Source organism: Raphanus sativus, unplaced genomic scaffold (genome assembly GCF_000801105.2).
Source record: "Raphanus sativus cultivar WK10039 unplaced genomic scaffold, ASM80110v3 Scaffold0469, whole genome shotgun sequence".
Lineage (NCBI taxonomy): Eukaryota > Viridiplantae > Streptophyta > Magnoliopsida > Brassicales > Brassicaceae > Raphanus > Raphanus sativus.
In genome coordinates this window covers 16,843-38,571 of record NW_026615787.1, presented here as the reverse complement: position 1 = coordinate 38,571, position 21,729 = coordinate 16,843, and the positions used below count along the sequence as shown (strand labels likewise).

The following is a 21,729-nucleotide window of genomic DNA, read 5'->3' as shown; positions in this document are numbered from 1 at the left end:
TGAAACTAAATCAAACTTGGTTTTGTCTTCACTCGGGGCCGCTGCTGCGGCGTCGACATCGGAATCATCATCTTCTCCAGCGCGGCTGGTTCGTCACCGTCGATGACCACGTCCTAGTTCTCAGGAATCGTTAGAGGCAAATCGGGGAACGGAAAAACTATCGAAAAGCGCGTCGACGGTGGGAGGAGGAGGAAGTGGGATTACAGTGGAACAAAGGGAGAACCAATTTCGTGGAGTTTTGTTCAAATACAGTCCCAAATCAATTTCAGGTTTGCTTCCCTTTTGACATGAAGAAACATTTAATGAGAGTTTAAGTCAATGTTCAAAGCCATATGTGAGATCAAAGTTAACAGCTTGATTCTTGTTTTGTGAATTGTCATGGCTACTGGTGTATGTCTAAGTTGGATTCTGGCTATAACCAGCTTGCTCGTGTGTTGTTTTCACATGTATTACAAGGTGGCTTTTAAGACAAAGATAGTCCTTTTCTGAAAATTCAGAATTTGTTTTGGCATGAACCTGTAGATTTTTGTTTTTGAATTGTCATGGCTACGGGTGTTTCTAAGTTTGGTTTTTGGTATTAATAGCTTGTTTGTCTTTTTACACTTGCTCGGAGAGTTTAAGTCAATGTTCAGAATGTTCTTTGAAGGATGCACAAGAGATTGACCAAATCATAAGCTATCTCATGAACAAAGAGAACTCTGAAGGTGTTGTTCTGCTTGGTCATAGCACTGGCTGCCAGGTGATTTTTTTAATCCCCAAACACTCTCGGTCATGGTTCTAAAAAGAAAAGCTATGTTAGAAACTCTTTCTTCTCAAGTACTTTTGAAACAGGACATTGTGTATTATATGGGAACGATTGCTGCATGTTCCTGAGCTGTCCGAGCTATAATTTTGCAGGTGACAATTCTAGTTTCTGTGACTTGTATTTTCTCGCTCTTCTCTTAAAGCTATATCATATGTGCTATATCATATGTTTTGACTTTAATGTAGCTTCGATTATAATGTGTATTGCAATGTGTTTATGTAGGCACCGGTAAGCGATAGAGTACAAAGCAACACTCCCTGAAACACCAGCTTTGATAGACTTGGATGCAAAATTGATAAGAGAAGGCCGAGCAGAGGAGCTAATGCCTAGAGAAGCTGATCCTTGTGCCCCTATCTCTGCTTATAGGTACATATCCATTCCATTGTAACATATTTTAGAATTGTGTTTTGAAAATGTTGAATACAAAGAAAACTCTAAGAAACTTGCAATGGAAGAGAAAAAGTATCAAGTTGCTTAGATAAGTTGTTTACCCAAAAAAACTCATTATATATTATTATTATATAATTAAGCCGTGGAGGATCATCTTGCCGTGGAGGATTTGGATAAGTTGTATAATTAGATAAGTTGTAAGATTTGGTTAATTTCATCGTGGAGGATCATCTTGCCGTTTCCATATCCGTACTAGATTAGAGTGCAACCAATGTTATATCAGTAAGACTTGGTTTTATCCAAACCTTTTTGAGAATAACAAGACCTCTTCTCCTCCAATATGATCCTCCACAACCGGGGTCATATCATACACCTGAACTCAAAGTAAAAAGAACAAACCATGTATCTCTAGTGTCAATCATAATCAAAGAAGTAATCTACCAGCAAAACAATATATTCTTAAGTATCACTAGAACGATATCTCACTCACTTATAATAAACCAAAAAGCCTGAACTCCTTAATCTACAATCAAGAAAAAGATGTACAAGAACACATCTTTCTCTATTATCTCGATAAGACGTCCCAAGAATATTCTACAACAAAAATAATATCATATATGGGTAGAAAAGATAGATTAATCTTTTTAGTTTTATTAAATCATAATGCACTCACACATCTATATGTGTTGGCATCGGATAGAAACATTTTTTTGTTACAGCTTTGTAAAAGTCTCCCTTACGTGACTTGAAAAAGGGTACGAAAAAAGGAAAAACAAAATTGGATGTGAAAGCCCTAGTGTGTTGATCTGAGCTTCAACACTTTACGCTTGCCCAGGTGCCTTGACGACAGGTCCAACGCAAGCCTTTGGGTTCTGGGTTCCCACAAGCTTAGGTGTGACGTTTGTGCACTCGAAAGTGGGTGGACCATCAGGTCCTTTGTATTCAATGTTAATGTCTCCAATCTCAACATTCTCACATGGATGTCCCTTGCTGCACAATAGCTTCACTGCGTCCTTGTTCCCTGATGTTCCTCTAATCTTCCTGAAGGTAATGTCCACCAGCTTAATTGTTGAGGGTTTCTGCAAATACCAAAAAAACCTTGTAATGACAACAACCATATATATATATATATATAGAACTTGATATGTATGGTGAATGCTAAAAATCTAGAAAACCATCAGAATAATATATTTGTTGAACCAATTTTAGAAAAGACGGTGGCAAAACATAGACTATAATAAAAGATACTTACGTTCTTGTTGCATTGGTTCCAAGGGCAGTACTCCTGGTCGATGAGGATTGGGTTGCTAACGTTGTTAAGGATGATATCCTCAAAATGAATACCGGAAGCCGTTGTGGCGCAAGCCGCAGAGGGCCATGTCTTGATCCTCAGACCGTTATCGGTTCCCTGGAGGGTGCAGTTCATAACCTTAATGTCATTTACATCTTGCTCCCATCCGTACCTTCCAAGGCTTCCAACACTGATTCCATGTCCTGGACCGCACACAACTTTCTCGATGAGGAGATTCTTCATCCCATCTCCCACGGAGATGCAGTCATCTCCTGTGGCGATCTTAGTGTTGAGGATCTTGACTCCCTCACATCTTCCCAAATGAATACCGTCAGTGTTGGGGCTTTCAGCTGGGGCAATGATCTTGATGTTATCAAATGTCATGTTCTTGCCGCTGATAACGTTGAAGTGGAAGTTTTTGGCATCTAATGAGGTTACGTCTCTTATATCAGCGTTATCCACAAAATCAAACCTCACACTCTGGAAGATAGCATGCATCACTGAATTATATATCAAAAGCCACTTAAATACGTGTTAATATATTAAAGACAGAAACACCTACGATGGGAAGCTTCTTGCACTCAAAAGTCTTGTGGCAGTTATTGGCTTTCCAAGCTGCATTGCCTTCACCGTCAAATGTTCCACCTCCGTTCAACTTAAAACCATTAATTTTTTCGAACACAACCCATCTATCCTTTCCCTGAGTAGAGCCACCGTCAGCTTTGACGTTGCCTTGCAAGGTGAACTCGATTGGAGATTTGCATGGACCAGTCATCGCGATCTCACCAAGCTTGAAGTCACCTTTTGGGATCAGCACCTGGCTTGGTGCCGGAGCTTGACATGCCGATGTGAATGCTTTAAGAACTGCCTGCAACCACCGCTCCAGCGAGTATGTTAGCCAAAAAATAAAAGAATTGGTTTACATATTGATTGGGATGCAAGTAATAAAAAGAAGTAAAGGTACTAACCGCGGTGATATCAGAATTTGGAGGACCACCAGCGTTGAACACCTCAGCATTGGCTGAATATCCTAGCAAACATACAACCAAAATTGTATAGATTCCTAAATATGAACCCATTTTTATTTATTTTATTTTTTATTGTTTTTTATTTTTGTTTTCTGAGATTTTTACTACGCACCTGCTGCTTTATATAGTGCCTTAAATGGAGAGATATGTAGAAGGCCCGTATTTTCTCCCCACGTCTCGTTTTTTAGAATGTTTGACCCAATATTAAGGAAGTATTAGCTATGTTAATTTAATTTTGAGAAATTAGCGTTCATTTGTTAAGCATAAGACTTGTTCCACTCGTGTTTATAGCATTTGAATGATACCCCCATTTTTGGGAGGTTAATTTCTAGCCAACTTATGTTATTACATTTACACCATCTAAAAGGATATCAAAATGTTAGTAGAATTTTATAAGGTACTAGAACTTAAAGAAATTGAGGAGATTTACGTTCTGATAATACTGGTGTGCAGGCTGCGGCAAATATATGTAGACGTTAGCATAATAGCATTAGTTGATTTTTCAAAATTGTTAGAGTACAGTTATTGCTTCGTTTAAAAAATTTACTACACCACATGAAAAACTATTGGAATAATGGTTGGCACTGACAATAACAACAGTAAGTGTATGTAACACAATGGACTATCAGCCATGCCAAAAAAAAGAGGACTATCAGAGAGTAATGATATACTAGGTGATAATTTCTACCCTGTGCGGGATAAATTTATGAAAACAGTTATATTTGGTGAATATAAATTAAGTGTTCTATCTACATATTTATTTTTCCATTTTAATAATAGTTAACAAATATATAAATGTCAAATAATAACCACATTGCCTTAACAGAATGAATTTGTATATACTATTATTTATTTACGGTCTTTTATATATTATTTATAATAATAATAAATATTTATTCAATAATTGAGAAACCATTAACTATTAAAATATATAATTAATTGGTGCAAGCAAATAAATCAAATAACCCACTCTTTTTTTTACTATCATTTTATGGCAAGTAAATCTAAATTGTCACATTTATATATTTTGTATATAATAAATCTAAATGATATTAACTTAGATATATAGTATATTTTAATATTTGTTTATCTATTAAATGAGATTTCATAATCATATGATTTTATGACCATTCATATATTTTTATAACAAATTTTTAAAATCATTGATAACAGAATTTTCAGTGTGAGACTTTTAATAAGTTTGAAATTTATAAATATTCTTGAAATTCATTCAAATTTTAGATTAAAATATTATATATTTTATATGGTATATATATATATCTAACTTCAAATTTGTAACTCACATAAATATATTGTCTAATAATTTATATATCATTATTATTTTATTTTGAATCTCCCAACAATATATTACAAAAATAAACTATTTACACAATATATATTTAATAACTAACCTTTAATTTATGTGTTATTTAAAGTATGATATTAGAAATTTTAATATTCACAACAAATATTAATAAAAATAATTTAACAACTTTATTGTTTATTTACAATTATAAAAATATTTTTTGAAAAATACAAAAAATTAATAAAATTTCAAATATTGTTACTATAAATTAGTGCATCAATTTAGTAACAAAAATATTTAAAATTCATATCATCTTCAAATTTAAAAATAGTTATGTAATTTTCCAAATCTGTCGACTAAATATACAATTTTCTTTAAAAAACTACTCACATAATTATATATTCCAAATTTTACAAAAGATAAAGTATAAATTTTTGAAATACAACACGAAAAAATTCTAAAAATTAAAACAGTTAATATTGTGAAACCTTAATTTAGTAAAAAAATTAGAAAACTTAATACAATAACATCAAAAAATATCCTATATTGATAAAAAAGTTTTTAAAATAATATCATATAACATATGATTATATATTAATAGAGTCAAATAAGAAAATTAAAACAATAAAATTATAGACTTAAACAGCATAAAACACTAAAATATAATTTATACATTAAAATATTTACTTATACATTTATAAAATAAAAACAAATATCCGCGTGAGATCTAGTTAAGATTGAAGTGTATAAAACTTACCGCACATATCTATATATCTCTATAATATTATTTGAGAAGTCAGTTTCTTATGTGTCGCGTTCACGTTAATTCTCATGATGGTTGATTACACTGATACCCTTAATGAATTAAAAATATTACATTTATATACTATTATTGAATTTATTATTTAGTTTCATTTTTAAAAAATTCTAAATAACATATATAATAAAAAAAAGAAAAGATTTATAAAGTTTAAAAAAAAAACAAAAATATATGTGTATATATACTATGATTTCACTAAAAAAAGGAAAGTTCACAAAACAAAAATCTTCCATTAAAAATATTTTTAAATAGTATAAAATACAATTTGCTTTAAAGTTTTATGTTTGTGGAATTTAATATTATCATAATTAAATACCAAACCAAATCGAGATTTTCATTTTTAAAATTATTTAAAATAATTTTCAGTTTTTTATTTACTAAATCTAAGACATAAATTATTTAGAATTTATAAAATATTTTAATTATTGTAATTAGTGATATATGTTCATAAGCTTCCAAAAATCTATTAGTGATCATCTCTTTATTTTCTAATATACTTTTTTAAGTAATCAACATATAAATGATAAATAAAATTAAATTTTTACTTAACTATAATAAAATTAATCATACTTCAGTTTGAATTTGAAAGAACATATCTAACTCAATATAGTCACAATATGAGTGATTCGACTCATCCAACTTATATCTAATATCATAGATTTAACTATAAAACGAATATATATATAATAATAATAATAATAATAATAATAATAATAATAATAATCTATATTATAATGTAACTTATAGGATGACTTAAAACATATTAACCAACTGTTTAAATTTAGTTCTTTTAAAAGTTTACATATATGCATGAGATTGTAGAATGTTATCATTATATTAATTTATGTAATTTGGAATTAGACACTTTAGTTTATTTTATGTTATTTTAAGCATAATATATCTTAAGTTATATATAATCTTCTTCAAATATATTTACACATCTAAGACAACAACCAACGCAAATGCAAATAAGATAATTAATCATAATTTAAGTATATTTAAAATAAAAAGTATTATAGTTAAATTCAGATAAATATATGCACTCTAATATATCCAGATGATAACTAAATCAACTGTAAAAATAACAAAATCGAGTAGATATAACATAATTAAAATCATGTCTAATTAAAGTAATATAATATTATTAATATAAATTATACATACAATTTATAAATTAATTTAAAATTAAAAGTAAATAACAATTAATTATTTTATATTTACTTTATAAATATTTATATCCGTGCATGTGCACGGGTAAATCAACTAGTATTTTAAAAAGGAACACTCATACGCAGAATATATAATTTTTGTTTTATTAATTACATCATTATATATGCACCCACACATATGTGTTGGCATCGAATATACTTTTTTTTTTGTTACAGTTTTCTAAAACTCACCCATATGCGACTTGAAAAAGGGTACGAAAAAAGGAAAAACAAAATTGGATGTGAAAGCCCTAGTGTGTTGATCTGAGCTTCAACACTTTACGCTTGCCCAGGTGCCTTGACGACAGGTCCAACGCAAGCCTTTGGGTTCTGGGTTCCCACAAGCTTAGGTGTGACGTTTGTGCACTCGAAAGTGGGTGGACCATCAGGTCCTTTGTATTCAATGTTAATGTCTCCAATCTCAACATTCTCACATGGATGTCCCTTGCTGCACAATAGCTTCACTGCGTCCTTGTTCCCTGATGTTCCTCTAATCTTCCTGAAGGTAATGTCCACCAGCTTAATTGTTGAGGGTTTCTGCAAATACCAAAAAAACCTTGTAATGACAACAACCATATATATATATATATATAGAACTTGATATGTATGGTGAATGCTAAAAATCTAGAAAACCATCAGAATAATATATTTGTTGAACCAATTTTAGAAAAGACGGTGGCAAAACATAGACTATAATAAAAGATACTTACGTTCTTGTTGCATTGGTTCCAAGGGCAGTACTCCTGGTCGATGAGGATTGGGTTGCTAACGTTGTTAAGGATGATATCCTCAAAATGAATACCGGAAGCCGTTGTGGCGCAAGCCGCAGAGGGCCATGTCTTGATCCTCAGACCGTTATCGGTTCCCTGGAGGGTGCAGTTCATAACCTTAATGTCATTTACATCTTGCTCCCATCCGTACCTTCCAAGGCTTCCAACACTGATTCCATGTCCTGGACCGCACACAACTTTCTCGATGAGGAGATTCTTCATCCCATCTCCCACGGAGATGCAGTCATCTCCTGTGGCGATCTTAGTGTTGAGGATCTTGACTCCCTCACATCTTCCCAAATGAATACCGTCAGTGTTGGGGCTTTCAGCTGGGGCAATGATCTTGATGTTATCAAATGTCATGTTCTTGCCGCTGATAACGTTGAAGTGGAAGTTTTTGGCATCTAATGAGGTTACGTCTCTTATATCAGCGTTATCCACAAAATCAAACCTCACACTCTGGAAGATAGCATGCATCACTGAATTATATATCAAAAGCCACTTAAATACGTGTTAATATATTAAAGACAGAAACACCTACGATGGGAAGCTTCTTGCACTCAAAAGTCTTGTGGCAGTTATTGGCTTTCCAAGCTGCATTGCCTTCACCGTCAAATGTTCCACCTCCGTTCAACTTAAAACCATTAATTTTTTCGAACACAACCCATCTATCCTTTCCCTGAGTAGAGCCACCGTCAGCTTTGACGTTGCCTTGCAAGGTGAACTCGATTGGAGATTTGCATGGACCAGTCATCGCGATCTCACCAAGCTTGAAGTCACCTTTTGGGATCAGCACCTGGCTTGGTGCCGGAGCTTGACATGCCGATGTGAATGCTTTAAGAACTGCCTGCAACCACCGCTCCAGCGAGTATGTTAGCCAAAAAATAAAAGAATTGGTTTACATATTGATTGGGATGCAAGTAATAAAAAGAAGTAAAGGTACTAACCGCGGTGATATCAGAATTTGGAGGACCACCAGCGTTGAACACCTCAGCATTGGCTGAATATCCTAGCAAACATAGAACCAAAATTGTATATATTCCTAAATATGAACCCATTTTTATTTATTTATTTTATTTTATTTTATTTTTTACTGTTTTTTATTTTTGTTATCTGTGATTTTTACTACGCCCCTGCTGCTTTATATAGTGCCTGAATATACTTATGTTTAAGGCCCATTTATCTCTCAACGTCTCGTTATTTTTAGATTGTTAGATCTATTTTTGAGGAAGTATTAGGTTAAATTTATTTCGAGAAACTAGCATTTTATTATTAGACGAATGACTTTTTCTACATGTTTGTAGCATTTCTGTGATACGTTCATTTTCTGGCATGTTAGTTTTTAGCCAACTTATGTAATAAAGAATGTAAATTAGATCTCATGAATAATGAATAATTAGTAGAATAGTTACCACTTATATATTTATGTAAAATAAAAGTAAAGGATCCATGAGCCAGAACAACTGTTGATAGTATTATGTATTACCATCCGATCTAAAGTTCTAAACGGCTTTGTAAAAATAGTAGTCTTCGAATTTTTCTGAAATGGCATACTCTAAGCTGTTAGAAATGTGTGTGAAGAAACCTGTTTAGTTAATAAGATAATAAATGCTGAGATATTTATGAGCTAGAACTATCAAAAGTGACATAAGATAATACTTCGCTACATGTCTATGAAATCAAAACAAATAAAAACTGAATGAATCAAATATGTTTTGATTCGTGAATGTTTGGATAGAAGCACATATGGTTGTTTAACTGCATCTTATGCCTTGAAAAAATTAATCGTTTAAGGCTTTAAGCTACTAACCTAACACAAAAGACGTAGTAATTAGTGTTTTCAATCAGAAAAAGCATATTAGAGCAAAATTATTGGTAGTACTTAGGAATGGATCCTTAATACACATATATTAAAGACTCATTCCTAAAGATCACCAATAATGATACTCTATATGCTCTTGTTTATCTCATCCCACTAGGTTCCAATATCAAACCGGATCAAACCGGCTCATACCATCAGTGCACTTGCAATAAAATAAAAAGTGGTCAAAAAGACTAACTCGGTCGAATAATCCAAAAATGGATTATCCGTGAGAGATAAATATTTAATTTTTAAAGATTAAAAAAAGGAAAAAAAAAAGGAGATTTCAGATTTGTCTTGTCGTGGTTCGAGGCTCGTGTCCTCGTGTCCTAAACAAAAATATGCTTTTGTCGGAATTCTCGTTAGTGACTTTCACGATCTCTCTTTAACATTCTCTCTCCTATAACACGGATCACCACATGACTCTATCATCTCCTCCTCCTTCTTCCCCTTAACACAACCAAAAAATCCCGAAACTTTTGTTCCCATTCTCTTCTCTCTCTTTTGATTAGATCGATCCCACATTGTAAGTTTTCTCAAGGCTTGAGGGAGGAAGCGAGTTGAATTTTGATTTGATTAATGTCTTTGGTATCTGGAGCTGTATCTGGTTCCAGGGACATGGACAACAAGAAGAATGAAGGCACAGACGACGAGGGCGTTGGATCCGTGGGGAGACAGATGAGCGAGTCTTCTCTTAGCGCTGCCGAGGAAGAAGAAGACGATGATTCCAAATTACATTTGGGCCCTCAGTACACTATCAAGGAGCATCTCGAGAAGGACAAAGTTGCTTTCTTTTTTTTTTCCTCTGTTTTTTCCTTTTTTAAAAATTAAATTATTAAATAATTTGAAGAATTCTCTTGACGAATCTGAATTTTATAGGATGATGAGAGTCTGAGGAAATGGAAGGAACAGCTTCTTGGAAGTGTTGACGTCACCAACATTGGAGGTCTGTTTTAAAAAAAAAAATGCAAACTTTATAATAATTATAATAATCTCGTAAATGATTGTTGTGGCATTAAAACTCTTGCTAGATTTTATGAGTTGTTTTGTTGGATAAGTTCTATAGATTCTTTTGTTGTTTCTTTTATGGAGTTTATAGAGTATTATCTTTTTAATTATATATATGCAGAGACACTTGACCCTGAAGTGAGGATCATTAGCCTGGCCATCTTATCCCCTGGAAGACCAGACATTGTTCTTATGGTACCTGAGAATGGGAATCCAAAGGGGATGTGGTTTACTCTGAAAGAAGGGAGCAAGTACTGTTTGAAATTCACATTTCAGGTTAACAACAACATTGTCTCTGGTCTTAGGTACACCAATACTGTTTGGAAGACTGGTGTTAAAGGTAAAAAAAAAAACAACAACACACACAAGTTTGTCTTTGATATATTCTTGATTGTTTAGAGAGACAAATGAATGTGATCTTCTTTTGTGGATTCAGTGGACAGAGGAAAGGAAATGCTTGGAACCTTTAGTCCTCAGTTGGAACCATACAACCACGTGATGCCTGAAGAGACCACTCCTTCTGGCATGTTTGCTAGAGGATCATATTCTGCAAGAACTAAGGTCAGATAGTGGCAAAACACTAACTCTGTGATAGATATACACTTTGGTGGTGTGTTGATGCTTAAAGTTAACTTTGCCAAAAAATATTGTTGCAGTTTCTTGATGATGATAACAAGTGCTACTTGGAGATCAACTACAGCTTTGACATCCGTAAAGAATGGCCTGCGGTTTGAAATGAAACTCCAGAACAAATTCTTCTGAGATGAAGCGTTGTCAGTAGAAAGTTGTGTTTGTTTCACTCCCCATCTCTTTTTTTTTCTTTTTCACCTGAGAACAAGAACGACAGATAGTTCCTTCCTCTTTGATCTTGATTTTAGTAATGCCGTTTGATGGGAATCAGTATGTGTGGTTTGTTCTCAAAGTATGTTTCTCCCTATGCTTCTTAACAAGTGTTTGATTGATGACTATATGATTGTGTTGGATCCTGAGATGTATAATTATTAATTGTCTCAGTCAAAAGCTGAAGAAGAGATAAGAGTTCTGAATATCTTCTTTTGCAAGTCTTATCCTCATGTATCCATCTCTGCTTTTACGAGTTGTATACATTTTGATTTGTTATGAAAATAAATATTTTTTAGAAGAGCACTTAACTGTGAAGCAAATAAGTATTGAAATGGATCTCTGAGCAAACATGAAGATCACAATTGATTATAACTTATATCAAAAAAAAAAAAGAAAAGAAGAAACTTGACATTTACCATCTCAGAAAATGGATCTTGTTGGTCTTTTTGTTTTTGGTCTCAAAATTATAAAGAAAATCCTATTTTATTTACTTTAGCAGAAAGTATATATAAGCCATTGGACTCCCTCCTTGTACACTTTATGGCTCACTCATATACTTCTTATGTTTATGTGTTCTTAGTACCAGTTTCTTTAAGAGAGTTGAGTCTCCTCAGTCTCTGGTCAAGTTCTGCCATCACTGCCGGTTCCTGCTTCTTCCTCTGCTTTGAGATTGTGTTTGTAGTCATTGATCCAATTTTCTCAAACGCCACCTATAAAAAAAATAAAGGAATATGAATCTTGAATACATAAACTAAGCTTCTTTACTTTTGGACTATAGAGCAAGGCTTTACCGTTAATAACTCATCAGGGTCAAAGAGCTGGTGTGAAGTGGTCTGTATTATGTTGATCACATCACCGACCTGGTGGGTCATAAGCAGCTCGTTTTCTTTCATCTGTAAAAATAAAAGAGAGATCTGTGTGAGATGAAACATACTCTTAAGGAGGAAAATGTCATCAAAAGGAAGAGAAGTAAAGAACCTTGAAGATTGCTAAAGCTGCATGGAAAAGAACCTTTGCTCCTTCATAGAAAAGTACATCCCAAACTCTTAGAGTTGTCTACAAAGCCAAAAAGTTCAATGCATCCTCAATAAAAAAAAACCTTAGAAGCCAAAATATAATTCAACTAGATTAGTTCTTTCTTAAGAACCTCTGAAGGAAGGCTTTTGGAGAAGAGGCATAGGAACCATTCCGTGGCTACAAGGGAAACATCAAAGCCCATATCGTCAAGATGAGAAGCTATTCTGCAAAATAAACGCAATGTGTTAAAAAAAAATTTGATAAGCTCAGAGCATCCAAGAACCAAGAAGGCAAAGGAAAGACTAACCGAGGACATTTTTGGGCAAGCAGATCTTTGAATACCCGCTGCTCAACATGGCAACCAGACAAGTTGGTCGTGTAGCAGTCACGGACTAACACGTTCTCCAAAAGAACTGCTAGCATCCAGAACGCGTCTTCTTCTGTCTTCATGACCAGTAATAGTAACGCCGCAACATAGTTTAGTCCCTGCAACAAAACAAAAACAGCACTGACTAAGATCAAAGAACTCAAATGAATAGAGACAGATGGAGATGGGAGAAGGGATAAGTGTGTACCTGACAATAACCAACATCAGAATCACGAAACGAATATCCAACAAGCACACGTCTTAGAGCAGCATGACCCTCTGGAGTGTCTAACCAAGGATGGCCAGGGAAAGTCCGTGGCAGATCCTGCAAAGCATTTGTAGCATATAACATATAGTCTTTGACATAATAGTTTTTCAAAAGATTGACACTATGGATAAAGAAGAATCAAAAACTCACATGATCGATCTGAAGCGTGGCAGGCGTGACCATCCCATCAACAGCCTTACTCAAATCACCGTAATAACTCTCCGGGACCGTAGACTTCTTCTTAGCAGCACCGGAGAGAGAGAACCAAACCTTAGGCCTCAGCACCGGCGGTATCCCTTTCCTGACCAACCTCTTCAACGTGATCGCATTCGCCAGAGCCGAGATCTTCAGAGACGTCTTCAACGCGATACCACCGCCACCGTCGCCGCCGATCAAGAGGGTATCGGGCCGGAGATACCAGTTAGCTCCTTTGCTAGCTTCCAGAGCCCACCAGACTCTCCCTTGGTTCCTCACTCTCTCCCTGACTTCGTTCAGGACGTTCACGTCGTCCACGTTTCCTTCCACCGTGAAGGAGTACATGTCCTGGAACTTGACGACGATGTTGGCTCGTCGGGCGTGGATGCTCGGGCGGAGGATCGGGATTTGGGATTGGAGCTCCATTGTTAAGTCTCTTCTGTTTTGGATCCCGAACATTTTTTTTTGTCTGAAATTCAAAACTGGTCTGGTCTGGTCTCCTCTTCCAGATTTTGTCTTAATAGGATTGTTTTCGTCAGTTTCGGACCAAGCACGAGGAGGAACTGAAACAAGGACACCGTCAAAAAAAGGAAGCGACTTTATTGGATTAGAAAAAAAGAAAAAGAAAAAGAAAAAAGAGTAAATCTTTATAATCAAAGTTGCAACCTTTTTCAATATTATAATTGTTAGTCACGTTCTGGAAAACGCTATCTATCTCCTTGAAGCTTTCTTTCTCTGTACGCGGTCAAGGCAACTCGAGTTTCTTTTTATGCAATACAGATACAGAGAAGCTGAAGCGAAAGAACAGATGATTTTTTTTCTCTCTTCTAGCTCTGTCTCTCGTGAGGAACCAATGAGACTAAAAATGGAAAAAAGTGTAAAGACACACCACTAAAAATAGTTTTTTTTTTTTAAAGAAAAAAGAAATGAGAATCCAGAGGTGCTTTGAATTGAATAACGCGTCTCTCGGGTGTCGAACAGAGAATGATTTAGAGAAGTTGGAAGAGGAGAAAGAGACAGATGTAGAAAAGGGAGAATATAAATTAAAGGTGGGGGTTGAATTGTGTTTTATAATTGTTATGGGGCTATTTTATAAATTCATGAAAATAATTTTTGAGCGTTAGTGAGAGAGATTAGTAGATGAGTGATGAATGGTGAGTTAGTGTCACTCGTGTTTAACTTTTGAATCACTGTTATGGCGAGGTTATGAATTTCTCCCTTTCTTCTGAGTAAATGACCAATATGATCCTGAAGTTGTCTGTACTAGCTCTGTCCTTTTCATAGGATAAAAGGGGATAATGTGTCAATTGAATGCTAACGTTAGGAAGATACATTGGCTTGTCAAGATCTTTATCAGAAACACCTATATTTATGTAACTTACTTTTATTTTTCTGAAAGTTTAACATTTAAGAAGGCAAAAACGTGCTGAAGTGTCATGTAGTTGATGTAATATTGATACAATTTGTTCTACAAGATAACGACGTATTTTTGTTAGGATACAATACTACAATTTAATAAATATCGTTGGATCATATTCTCTCATCGGAAAAGAAATCCCATAATTGATTTTAATTTTATCAGATTTGCTTAAAGATATGTAGTCCTCGACTCCACTAACCTAACTTAGAGGCGGTATTAGATCAATTTTTTTTTAAAAAAGAATGTATTGAATACAAAATTCAAAATAATTTGATTTTTAATGAATTTTTAGACATTACAAATGAATCAGAGAATTTGGTATGATTTCGTTAAAATACTTTAAAATATCGTTTAAAACTATGATATTTCTATTTTTTATTCTATAATTAAAAAACATTTTTCAAATACATTAGAAACACTTAGAAGAGCTGCTAATGGATAAGCTCTTAACACTAACAATGTATAAAGAGAGTATGTGTTTATGACATTTCATAGAGGGAACATGTACATACTTTACGGTTTTTATTGATTTCAAATATCAATTTTAAAATTTACTAAATTTTAATCAGCGCTTTGAAAAACGCAGAATTATTTTGTTTCATTTCGAGTTTAGTTATGATTTTATGTTTATAGGTTAAAGAGATATAATATTCGTTCGATTATGTATGTATTTGAACCTATATGCTTTGATTTGGTTAGTTTTAGATATTTAATTTTGTATGTTACATCGGTTCTCGGTTAAATTTCAGTTTAGTTTTAGTTTGTCATGTTATACAAATATAAAAACCAATCTGATATATATGTTCATTGTTGGAGGATTATTTTAATATTTTATGTTTGGTTATGTCAGTTTGGTTATCGGTTAATGCTTTAAATTTTTAAATATAAGTAAAAAACTTTTATACATGTGTTTTTAATTTGGAACAATAACTAAATGCAAATTATAAAATTTGTTTTTAATTACACAAAGCCTTCCAATTTGTTTTATTTAATTTTGGTCTCATTATAAATTTTATTATACTTTTTGAAAATGGTTTCAAAAAGAAAAGTCCATCGTTAGTTCATATTAGGCTTATAATTTATGTAAGTTGGACTTATAATTCATGTTAAAATACTTACATTTGTGCTTTGTTTAGTATAATTGTAAAACATAAAATGGCCTTCAGACAATATTGTAGCTTTGTTGGCCCCAAAATCGTCAATTTCTAATAATTAAAAAAAACTTGTGGTCTGAATAATCAAGTTTATGCAGAAGAAAACTATCAGAAAGTAATGTCTTTAGAAAAGAAAACCAAACGACAGATAGCAGCTTTCTTCGTCCAAATCTACCGACCCATGGTTTTATACTTTCAGCGTCAGAGAGAGAGGTTTATGAACACAAGAACCTTATAACACCAACCAAAAGGCATGCTTCCATAGTTTTTGATCACGTCAATGACTGAAACAGAGTTTCAGAAGATAATAAAGAAACTACAGAGCCAATCTCTAGGACATCCAGAACTAAGGATTAGCAAAGCTGGAAGCGATGTGAAAAGCATCTTGTTCCTAAGTGTGTTGAAATTTCTTTTCTTGCACATATGGATATGGTTGTAAAACAACGTTTATCTTTACGACCGGGAATAATATGCTCTTTGAACTCCACTTTCTATGCTATATTCTAAAATTAAGATCCTTGTAACATGATCTTTTCATTAAGAGAAGTATAGAAGGCAAAATGAATAACAAGCATCAAAATCCAAGAGATGATAATTCATATAGCAGCCAAACACATAAGACAATTCATCCAGAATACTAATTAAAAAACAAATCTTTCACCATGAGACTTTTTGCAAGGTCTCAAACTTGACGCTTATTTTCCACAGTGTATCAAACTGCCAGCACCTAGGAAAAGTCCGAAAATTGCAGCGCTGCCCACGGTTGTTTGCCCTATGTACCTTATCTTCATAAGCCCAGGGACCTGCAGAAGAATAAAAGGAACATATGATCATCTATCAAGATCTGTTTTCACATTATAAAGAACATTCCTAGTGTAGACATCTTTTCTTATTTTAACTTAAAACCGCCAAGACTCAGACTTTATCAATTCTCTCCAACTCACAAGTAAACACAACAAGAGCAAACTATGAAGACCAAACCAAACAATCTCTCAGTATTCTTTCCAGTTTTGTAATCAGAAAAGATTTCATTACAAGATTGAAAAAGATGTTGATAGAAAAAGTAGTTACCCTGAAAGCAATCGCCTCGTAAGTTCCATAGACAGCACCTGAGATTCAATTCACACAAGATTTTTAAAAGGCACCGTATCGTCGAAATAGTGATTTAGGGTTGATAAAATGAAAAGGGAGAGAGAAGTTTACCTACAGCGCCGCCAAGTGCGCCGCCGATGGCAGCTCCGGCAGCGATTCTGCTCAAACAACTAGTTTTTTCTCTCGCCATCTTTCAACAGTTTTTGTTTTCGGAAGGTTTTAAGACAACTTCTTCGCTGTGTGTTTCTCTGTCGGAAAATAATTTTCTGGTTGTCCGCCGCTTATAAAGTTTTTTACTTCCTTGGACAATGGATTTTTGCCGTTCGGGACAAGGCTAACAGTCACCGACCTCATACAGAACCAGTCTAAACCGTAGGCCTGCAATCCCGGTTCATTTGGTTTAATTAAATTGAATTACGGTTAAATTCAAATTTATCGAATTAGTTGGGCTTTATCGCAAATTCGGCTCATATGTGATAAAACTGTATTTTGGGCCAATGACTAAACCCAATAAGAAGGTAATTTACAGACATGGAGAAGGGAGATAAAACATCGGAGAAGAAAAGATGGTTCCTCCAGTAAATTATAAGTATCGGCGAAGGAGAGACCCGAGACTCGGAAGATACGACGATGATAATTCAATGATGAGGACTCGTCGGGTCTCGCCTAACCATTTGAAAAAAAACAGACCTGTCTCCGATGTAAGTGATGCGAGTCGATCATTTGGTTGATGCAATGTGATGGTGATCGTTTCCTGGAGAAGGGGACAAGAAACAGTTTTGTTTCATGTCGAAGTTTAGATTATTTGTTCTCTGAGTTTACTTATAAAGGTGTGAGTAGTAAGGCATGGAATGGGTTTGGAAGTTAAAATAGAAATGATCTTGTTAATTAATTCAGGGAACACTGTAAGTGTATGTGTAAATAATCAATCAACTTCCACTGTTTAAAACTTCTTTTGTTGCACATATCGATACGATTGTAAAAACAACGATTATCTTTAAGACAAGTAATAATATGATCTTTGAACCCCACTTTATCTACATTATTAAAAGAGAAGTACACATATAAATTACCCCTAAGTTTTCAAAGTTATTTACATTGCAATGCCACTAAGAATTAAATTAAGTTACCTATTTTAATGTTTGTCTTTTTAGTTAGATTAATGTGTTGTCCTAATATAAATTAAATTGCCTATTTTAATGTTTGTCTTTTTTAGTTGAATTAATGTGTTGTCCTACTCCATCTGTTTCTAAATAAGTGTCATTTTAGAGTTGTGCACACGGATTAAGAAATCATTAAATTTTACATATTTTTCATACAAAAACATCATTACACATACATTTCAACCAATAGAAAAATAAAATACAGAATAAAGTTAATAAATTTTGCATTGAAATGCTAAAACGACACTTATTTTACAACGAAAAAAAATCTCTACAACGACACTTAATATGAAACGGAGGGAGTAATATAAAATTTAACTTTCCTTCTCTATTAAATCAATTTCGAAATTATTTATAGTTTTACTAATGATGTCTTTTCAGTTTAATAAATACATTTCTAATTCTAAATTTACCACATTTAATGATAATAAAAATCCAATATGGTATGGTAGGAAAATTATTGTGCCATCACTATCTTTTAATATTCGAACCAAACCAATTTTTATATTAAGTTTAAGTTTTTAGCATACGTTATTCAAATTTATTTGTTATATATATTTTTACTTTTATATTTTAAGAATTTTAATTTTTTTAAACAATTTAAATGAGTTATCTGAACCAACCCATGAACCGAAATTATAATATCCGAATGAGACTAAAACCTTTCATCCCGAAAATCTAAAACCCAAAGAGACATAAATCAAACTCTAATGGATATCTGAACGCTCATGTCTACTACAAGATATAAAAACTGAATCACCTTATTTATTTTCGAAAAATTATTTTCTATTGACTTTCTCATCCGTCTACAGTAATTATGAAAACTAAATGTCAAAATCCAATATGAAAATTATTGAACACATAACCCATTTATAATAAATTAGCAGTTATATCAAATATATATTATATTACATTTCATTTTCTTACAAATTTTAATCTTTATTTCTTTATGTCCCAAATTGGTTAAAAGTCTAACAATTATTATTTTTACAAATTTTATAACTAATGTATCATGTTTAATAGCATACTAACCATATTGTCTAGTTTCATACTTATCATTCAAAAAATTTGTTTGCTATATATCTTACACATATATATTACATCTAATCATAGATGTTAGATTTGTTTAGGTGATCGCCAATGTCGGTGATACATTTTACGTTAAACGCAAAAATATAAAATTATTAATTTAATATGATTACATTTACAAATATAACATTTAGTACACACACAAATTAAAATTTAAAATTAAATACCGAGTGAAATTATTTTTTTAACAAATTTATATTAATAGAAATTCCAAATATTTGGAATTCGAAAGCATTATGACCCACACCTATACTATTTTAATTAGGATAATTGAATTTATATAAGAATATTTATTAAAATTTTAATTTTAATTTTTGTTATAACTGCAAAAAATAGTTTTCGATTTAAATTTATGATCAAATATTACAAATATATCATTTAATACAAACAAAAAAAACTAAACACAAAAATAAATACCCGTGCGGTCGCACGGGTCAAGATCTAGTATGCTTTATGTTGCATATAATATCTTTGTAACATGATCTTTCCATTAACAAGAGTATAGTAGGCAAAAAGCATCAAAATCCAAGAGATGATAAATTCATATAGCGGCAGAAACACACGAGACAGTTCATCCCAAAATACTAATTAAAATAAAAAGAAACAAATCTTTCACAATGAGACATTGCAAGGCACAAACTTGACGCTTATTTTCCACTCATTATATAACCGCCAGCAACCATGGTTGTTTGGCCTAAGTACCTTAGCTTCATAAGTCCAGCCTCCAGGCTCCAGGGACCCGCAGAAAATTAAAGTAACAAATTGATCATCTATCGAGATTGTTTTCACACTATAAAGAGCATTCCTAGGTGTCGTAGACATCTAACTTAAAGATGCCAAGACTCCAGACTTTTCTATCTCTCGAGAGATGAGATAAAGGTGGGGGTTGATTCGTGAGCCTTGCATTTTTATAGGGGCTCTCTTATAACTCTATGAAAGTTATTTTGGAATGTTCAGGACTGAGCTTAGTAGAATGTCTCCCTTCTTCTCAGTTCTGAAGTTTTCTGTGTTAGCTCTGTTATTTTCTGAGATAAAAGAGGACGATGTTGACATTTTTTTTGCTCTTTTGGCTTGACCTCTCCACTATACTCTCGGCCAGCCTCTCTTTATCACTCTGTTTTTGTTCACTCACTCATTCTCTCTGTTTCTTTGCTTGTGTATCATCATCACACAAGCATATACACTCTCTTGACTCTCCTGTTTTTGTTCTTCTAAGAGAAGAGAGTATACTATTCTTTGTATGTCTACATTTTATCTTTTCCAAATCTTTTCTTATTAGACTTGGATACTTTTCTTACAGCAACACACATACATGTTATAATAGACTTCTCTACTTACTACACTTGCACAACTTGGACTCTAGACTTAGACTTAAACAACTCTCACAACTTTCACTAACTCTTCTTAGCTAGGCTTTTATTCAATACTTCACTCTTCCTTAGATAGTTTAGCCAACTATTCGATCAAAAAAAGTTTAGCCAACTAATTCTTTTCGTTCTCAACTTGATTCTTTCTTGTAATTAGTTGGCTTTGCTTCTTCTTCTTCTTCTTTTACTGTTGCTTGCGCTCCAAGCTTCTTCTTCTACGTGACCACGTGACTCTTGGTCACTTCTTCATTCTTCTTTTCTTGTGTTCCTTGCTTCCACTTCTTCTTCTCTCTTGATTTCACCTTCTCTTTGTGTGTTTAATCAAAGATTCAATTCCAAGTTTCCAACACATGATGGGTCAACTGAATGCTACTAGGAAGATACAATGGCTTGTCTAGATCTTTATAATTATAAGAAACACCCTTTTTAACGACATCTATTTTTTTTTTTCAGAAAAGTTCAAATTTTTTTTGGTCAAACCGTGCTGAAGTGCCATGGAGTGATGGAGATGATGTAAATATTTTTTTTTTTTTTTGATATCTCTGGTGTCTGGGCAGCCACTTTCCCAAATATCCCCCGAAGGGGTCCAGCGCCCCAGCAGTAAGGATGTTAAATCGCTGTGGCCGGGTTTCGAAGCTGGGTGGCGGGCACCTCAGCCGAGGTTCCATTACCACCAGGCTACGAAGCCCGGTTGATGATGATGATGTAAATATTGATTACAATTTGTTCTACATGATAGCGACACGTTTTTCTTACGATACAGTATTGCGGAAAAGCAATCCCATAACTGATTTTAGTTTTATCAGATTTGCTTAATAGATACGTGAGTCCACGACTCCACTAAATTCAAATGATTTGAATATAATATATATATATATATACGTAATAGTTTTAAAATATTTTAAAAGATTTGATGAGGATTTTAATATATTTTGTAATTCTTATATTTTTTATTTTAAAAATACAAATAAATTTGATAGAACCAATTCTTCTACATATTTTTGTCTTTATATATAAAAAAGCCAAACAAAATTTGACTAATGAAAATAAATAAAAACTAACCATTTATATATTATATTACTAAAAAATCAAGAAGACGATAAAAAAACTTAAAAGATTTGGAAGAAAAACTTTGACTAATAAAAAACTGACTAAGAAAAAACAATACAAATTTAATCATTTTATATCACTATGTAAGAATGTAAAGATAAGACTGTAGTTGAATACAGAGTTAAATAGAAAAAACATTTATAAATTATTTATGAAT

General features: G+C 33.1%; 5 protein-coding genes and 1 pseudogene across 5 annotated transcripts; 2 read left to right on the top strand and 4 right to left on the bottom strand.

Moving 5' to 3' along the window:
* The first annotated feature begins 563 nt into the window (after window positions 1-563).
* Window positions 564-1,287, top strand: LOC108807538 (UPF0613 protein PB24D3.06c-like; annotated as a pseudogene).
* A 539-nt stretch (window positions 1,288-1,826) lies between these two features.
* LOC130502251 (polygalacturonase-like) lies at window positions 1,827-3,608 on the bottom strand. The gene is made up of 4 exons (XM_056997026.1): window positions 3,455-3,608; window positions 3,049-3,354; window positions 2,448-2,966; window positions 1,827-2,274 (listed from the first exon to the last, which is right to left on the bottom strand). Exons 1-4 carry the CDS (start codon window positions 3,563-3,565, stop codon window positions 2,017-2,019), a joined length of 1,194 nt encoding a protein of 397 aa, XP_056853006.1. The 5' UTR covers window positions 3,566-3,608; the 3' UTR covers window positions 1,827-2,016.
* A 3,322-nt stretch (window positions 3,609-6,930) lies between these two features.
* Window positions 6,931-8,887, bottom strand: LOC108809665 (polygalacturonase). The gene is made up of 4 exons (XM_018581824.2): window positions 8,566-8,887; window positions 8,160-8,465; window positions 7,559-8,077; window positions 6,931-7,385 (listed from the first exon to the last, which is right to left on the bottom strand). The coding sequence occupies exons 1-4, from the start codon at window positions 8,674-8,676 to the stop codon at window positions 7,128-7,130; spliced, it is 1,194 nt and encodes a 397-aa protein (XP_018437326.1). The 5' UTR covers window positions 8,677-8,887; the 3' UTR covers window positions 6,931-7,127.
* Window positions 8,888-9,835: 948 nt separating this feature from the next.
* On the top strand, window positions 9,836-11,535 carry LOC130502254 (rho GDP-dissociation inhibitor 1-like). Its single transcript, XM_056997031.1, has 5 exons — window positions 9,836-10,262; window positions 10,359-10,425; window positions 10,609-10,827; window positions 10,924-11,048; window positions 11,144-11,535. Exons 1-5 carry the CDS (start codon window positions 10,059-10,061, stop codon window positions 11,219-11,221), a joined length of 693 nt encoding a protein of 230 aa, XP_056853011.1. The 5' UTR covers window positions 9,836-10,058; the 3' UTR covers window positions 11,222-11,535.
* Window positions 11,536-11,676: 141 nt separating this feature from the next.
* Window positions 11,677-14,177, bottom strand: LOC130502253 (uncharacterized). Its single transcript, XM_056997030.1, has 8 exons — window positions 13,844-14,177; window positions 13,133-13,740; window positions 12,923-13,039; window positions 12,655-12,833; window positions 12,478-12,571; window positions 12,309-12,386; window positions 12,122-12,223; window positions 11,677-12,040 (listed from the first exon to the last, which is right to left on the bottom strand). Exons 2-8 carry the CDS (start codon window positions 13,634-13,636, stop codon window positions 11,897-11,899), a joined length of 1,218 nt encoding a protein of 405 aa, XP_056853010.1. The 5' UTR covers window positions 13,637-13,740; window positions 13,844-14,177; the 3' UTR covers window positions 11,677-11,896.
* A 2,073-nt stretch (window positions 14,178-16,250) lies between these two features.
* On the bottom strand, window positions 16,251-17,158 carry LOC108809479 (uncharacterized). Its single transcript, XM_018581616.2, has 3 exons — window positions 16,955-17,158; window positions 16,823-16,860; window positions 16,251-16,554 (listed from the first exon to the last, which is right to left on the bottom strand). The coding sequence occupies exons 1-3, from the start codon at window positions 17,031-17,033 to the stop codon at window positions 16,447-16,449; spliced, it is 225 nt and encodes a 74-aa protein (XP_018437118.1). The 5' UTR covers window positions 17,034-17,158; the 3' UTR covers window positions 16,251-16,446.
* Window positions 17,159-21,729: the final 4,571 nt, after the last annotated feature.

What these genes read in the sequence shown, in the direction of transcription:
- LOC130502251 (XM_056997026.1), bottom strand. Translation starts at nt 3,565, where the DNA reads ATGGGTTCATATTTAGGAATCTATACAATTTTGGTTGTATGTTTGCTA. An exon ending in AGTGCAAGAAGCTTCCCATC is followed by an intron (nt 2,967 to 3,048) that starts GTAGGTGTTTCT and finishes GCTATCTTCCAG; the next exon opens with AGTGTGAGGTTTGATTTTGT. An exon ending in GGAACCAATGCAACAAGAAC is followed by an intron (nt 2,275 to 2,447) that starts GTAAGTATCTTT and finishes TGGTATTTGCAG; the next exon opens with AAACCCTCAACAATTAAGCT.
- LOC108809665 (XM_018581824.2), bottom strand. Translation starts at nt 8,676, where the DNA reads ATGGGTTCATATTTAGGAATATATACAATTTTGGTTCTATGTTTGCTA. An exon ending in CAAATTCTGATATCACCGCG is followed by an intron (nt 8,466 to 8,565) that starts GTTAGTACCTTT and finishes CGGTGGTTGCAG; the next exon opens with GCAGTTCTTAAAGCATTCAC. An exon ending in GGAACCAATGCAACAAGAAC is followed by an intron (nt 7,386 to 7,558) that starts GTAAGTATCTTT and finishes TGGTATTTGCAG; the next exon opens with AAACCCTCAACAATTAAGCT.
- LOC130502254 (XM_056997031.1), top strand. Translation starts at nt 10,059, where the DNA reads ATGTCTTTGGTATCTGGAGCTGTATCTGGTTCCAGGGACATGGACAAC. An exon ending in AGCATCTCGAGAAGGACAAA is followed by an intron (nt 10,263 to 10,358) that starts GTTGCTTTCTTT and finishes TGAATTTTATAG; the next exon opens with GATGATGAGAGTCTGAGGAA. An exon ending in TGACGTCACCAACATTGGAG is followed by an intron (nt 10,426 to 10,608) that starts GTCTGTTTTAAA and finishes ATATATATGCAG; the next exon opens with AGACACTTGACCCTGAAGTG.
- LOC130502253 (XM_056997030.1), bottom strand. Translation starts at nt 13,636, where the DNA reads ATGTTCGGGATCCAAAACAGAAGAGACTTAACAATGGAGCTCCAATCC. An exon ending in CCACGCTTCAGATCGATCAT is followed by an intron (nt 13,040 to 13,132) that starts GTGAGTTTTTGA and finishes AATGCTTTGCAG; the next exon opens with GATCTGCCACGGACTTTCCC. An exon ending in CTGATGTTGGTTATTGTCAG is followed by an intron (nt 12,834 to 12,922) that starts GTACACACTTAT and finishes GTTTTGTTGCAG; the next exon opens with GGACTAAACTATGTTGCGGC.
- LOC108809479 (XM_018581616.2), bottom strand. Translation starts at nt 17,033, where the DNA reads ATGGCGAGAGAAAAAACTAGTTGTTTGAGCAGAATCGCTGCCGGAGCT. An exon ending in CGCACTTGGCGGCGCTGTAG is followed by an intron (nt 16,861 to 16,954) that starts GTAAACTTCTCT and finishes ATTGAATCTCAG; the next exon opens with GTGCTGTCTATGGAACTTAC. An exon ending in ACGAGGCGATTGCTTTCAGG is followed by an intron (nt 16,555 to 16,822) that starts GTAACTACTTTT and finishes ATTCTTCTGCAG; the next exon opens with GTCCCTGGGCTTATGAAGAT.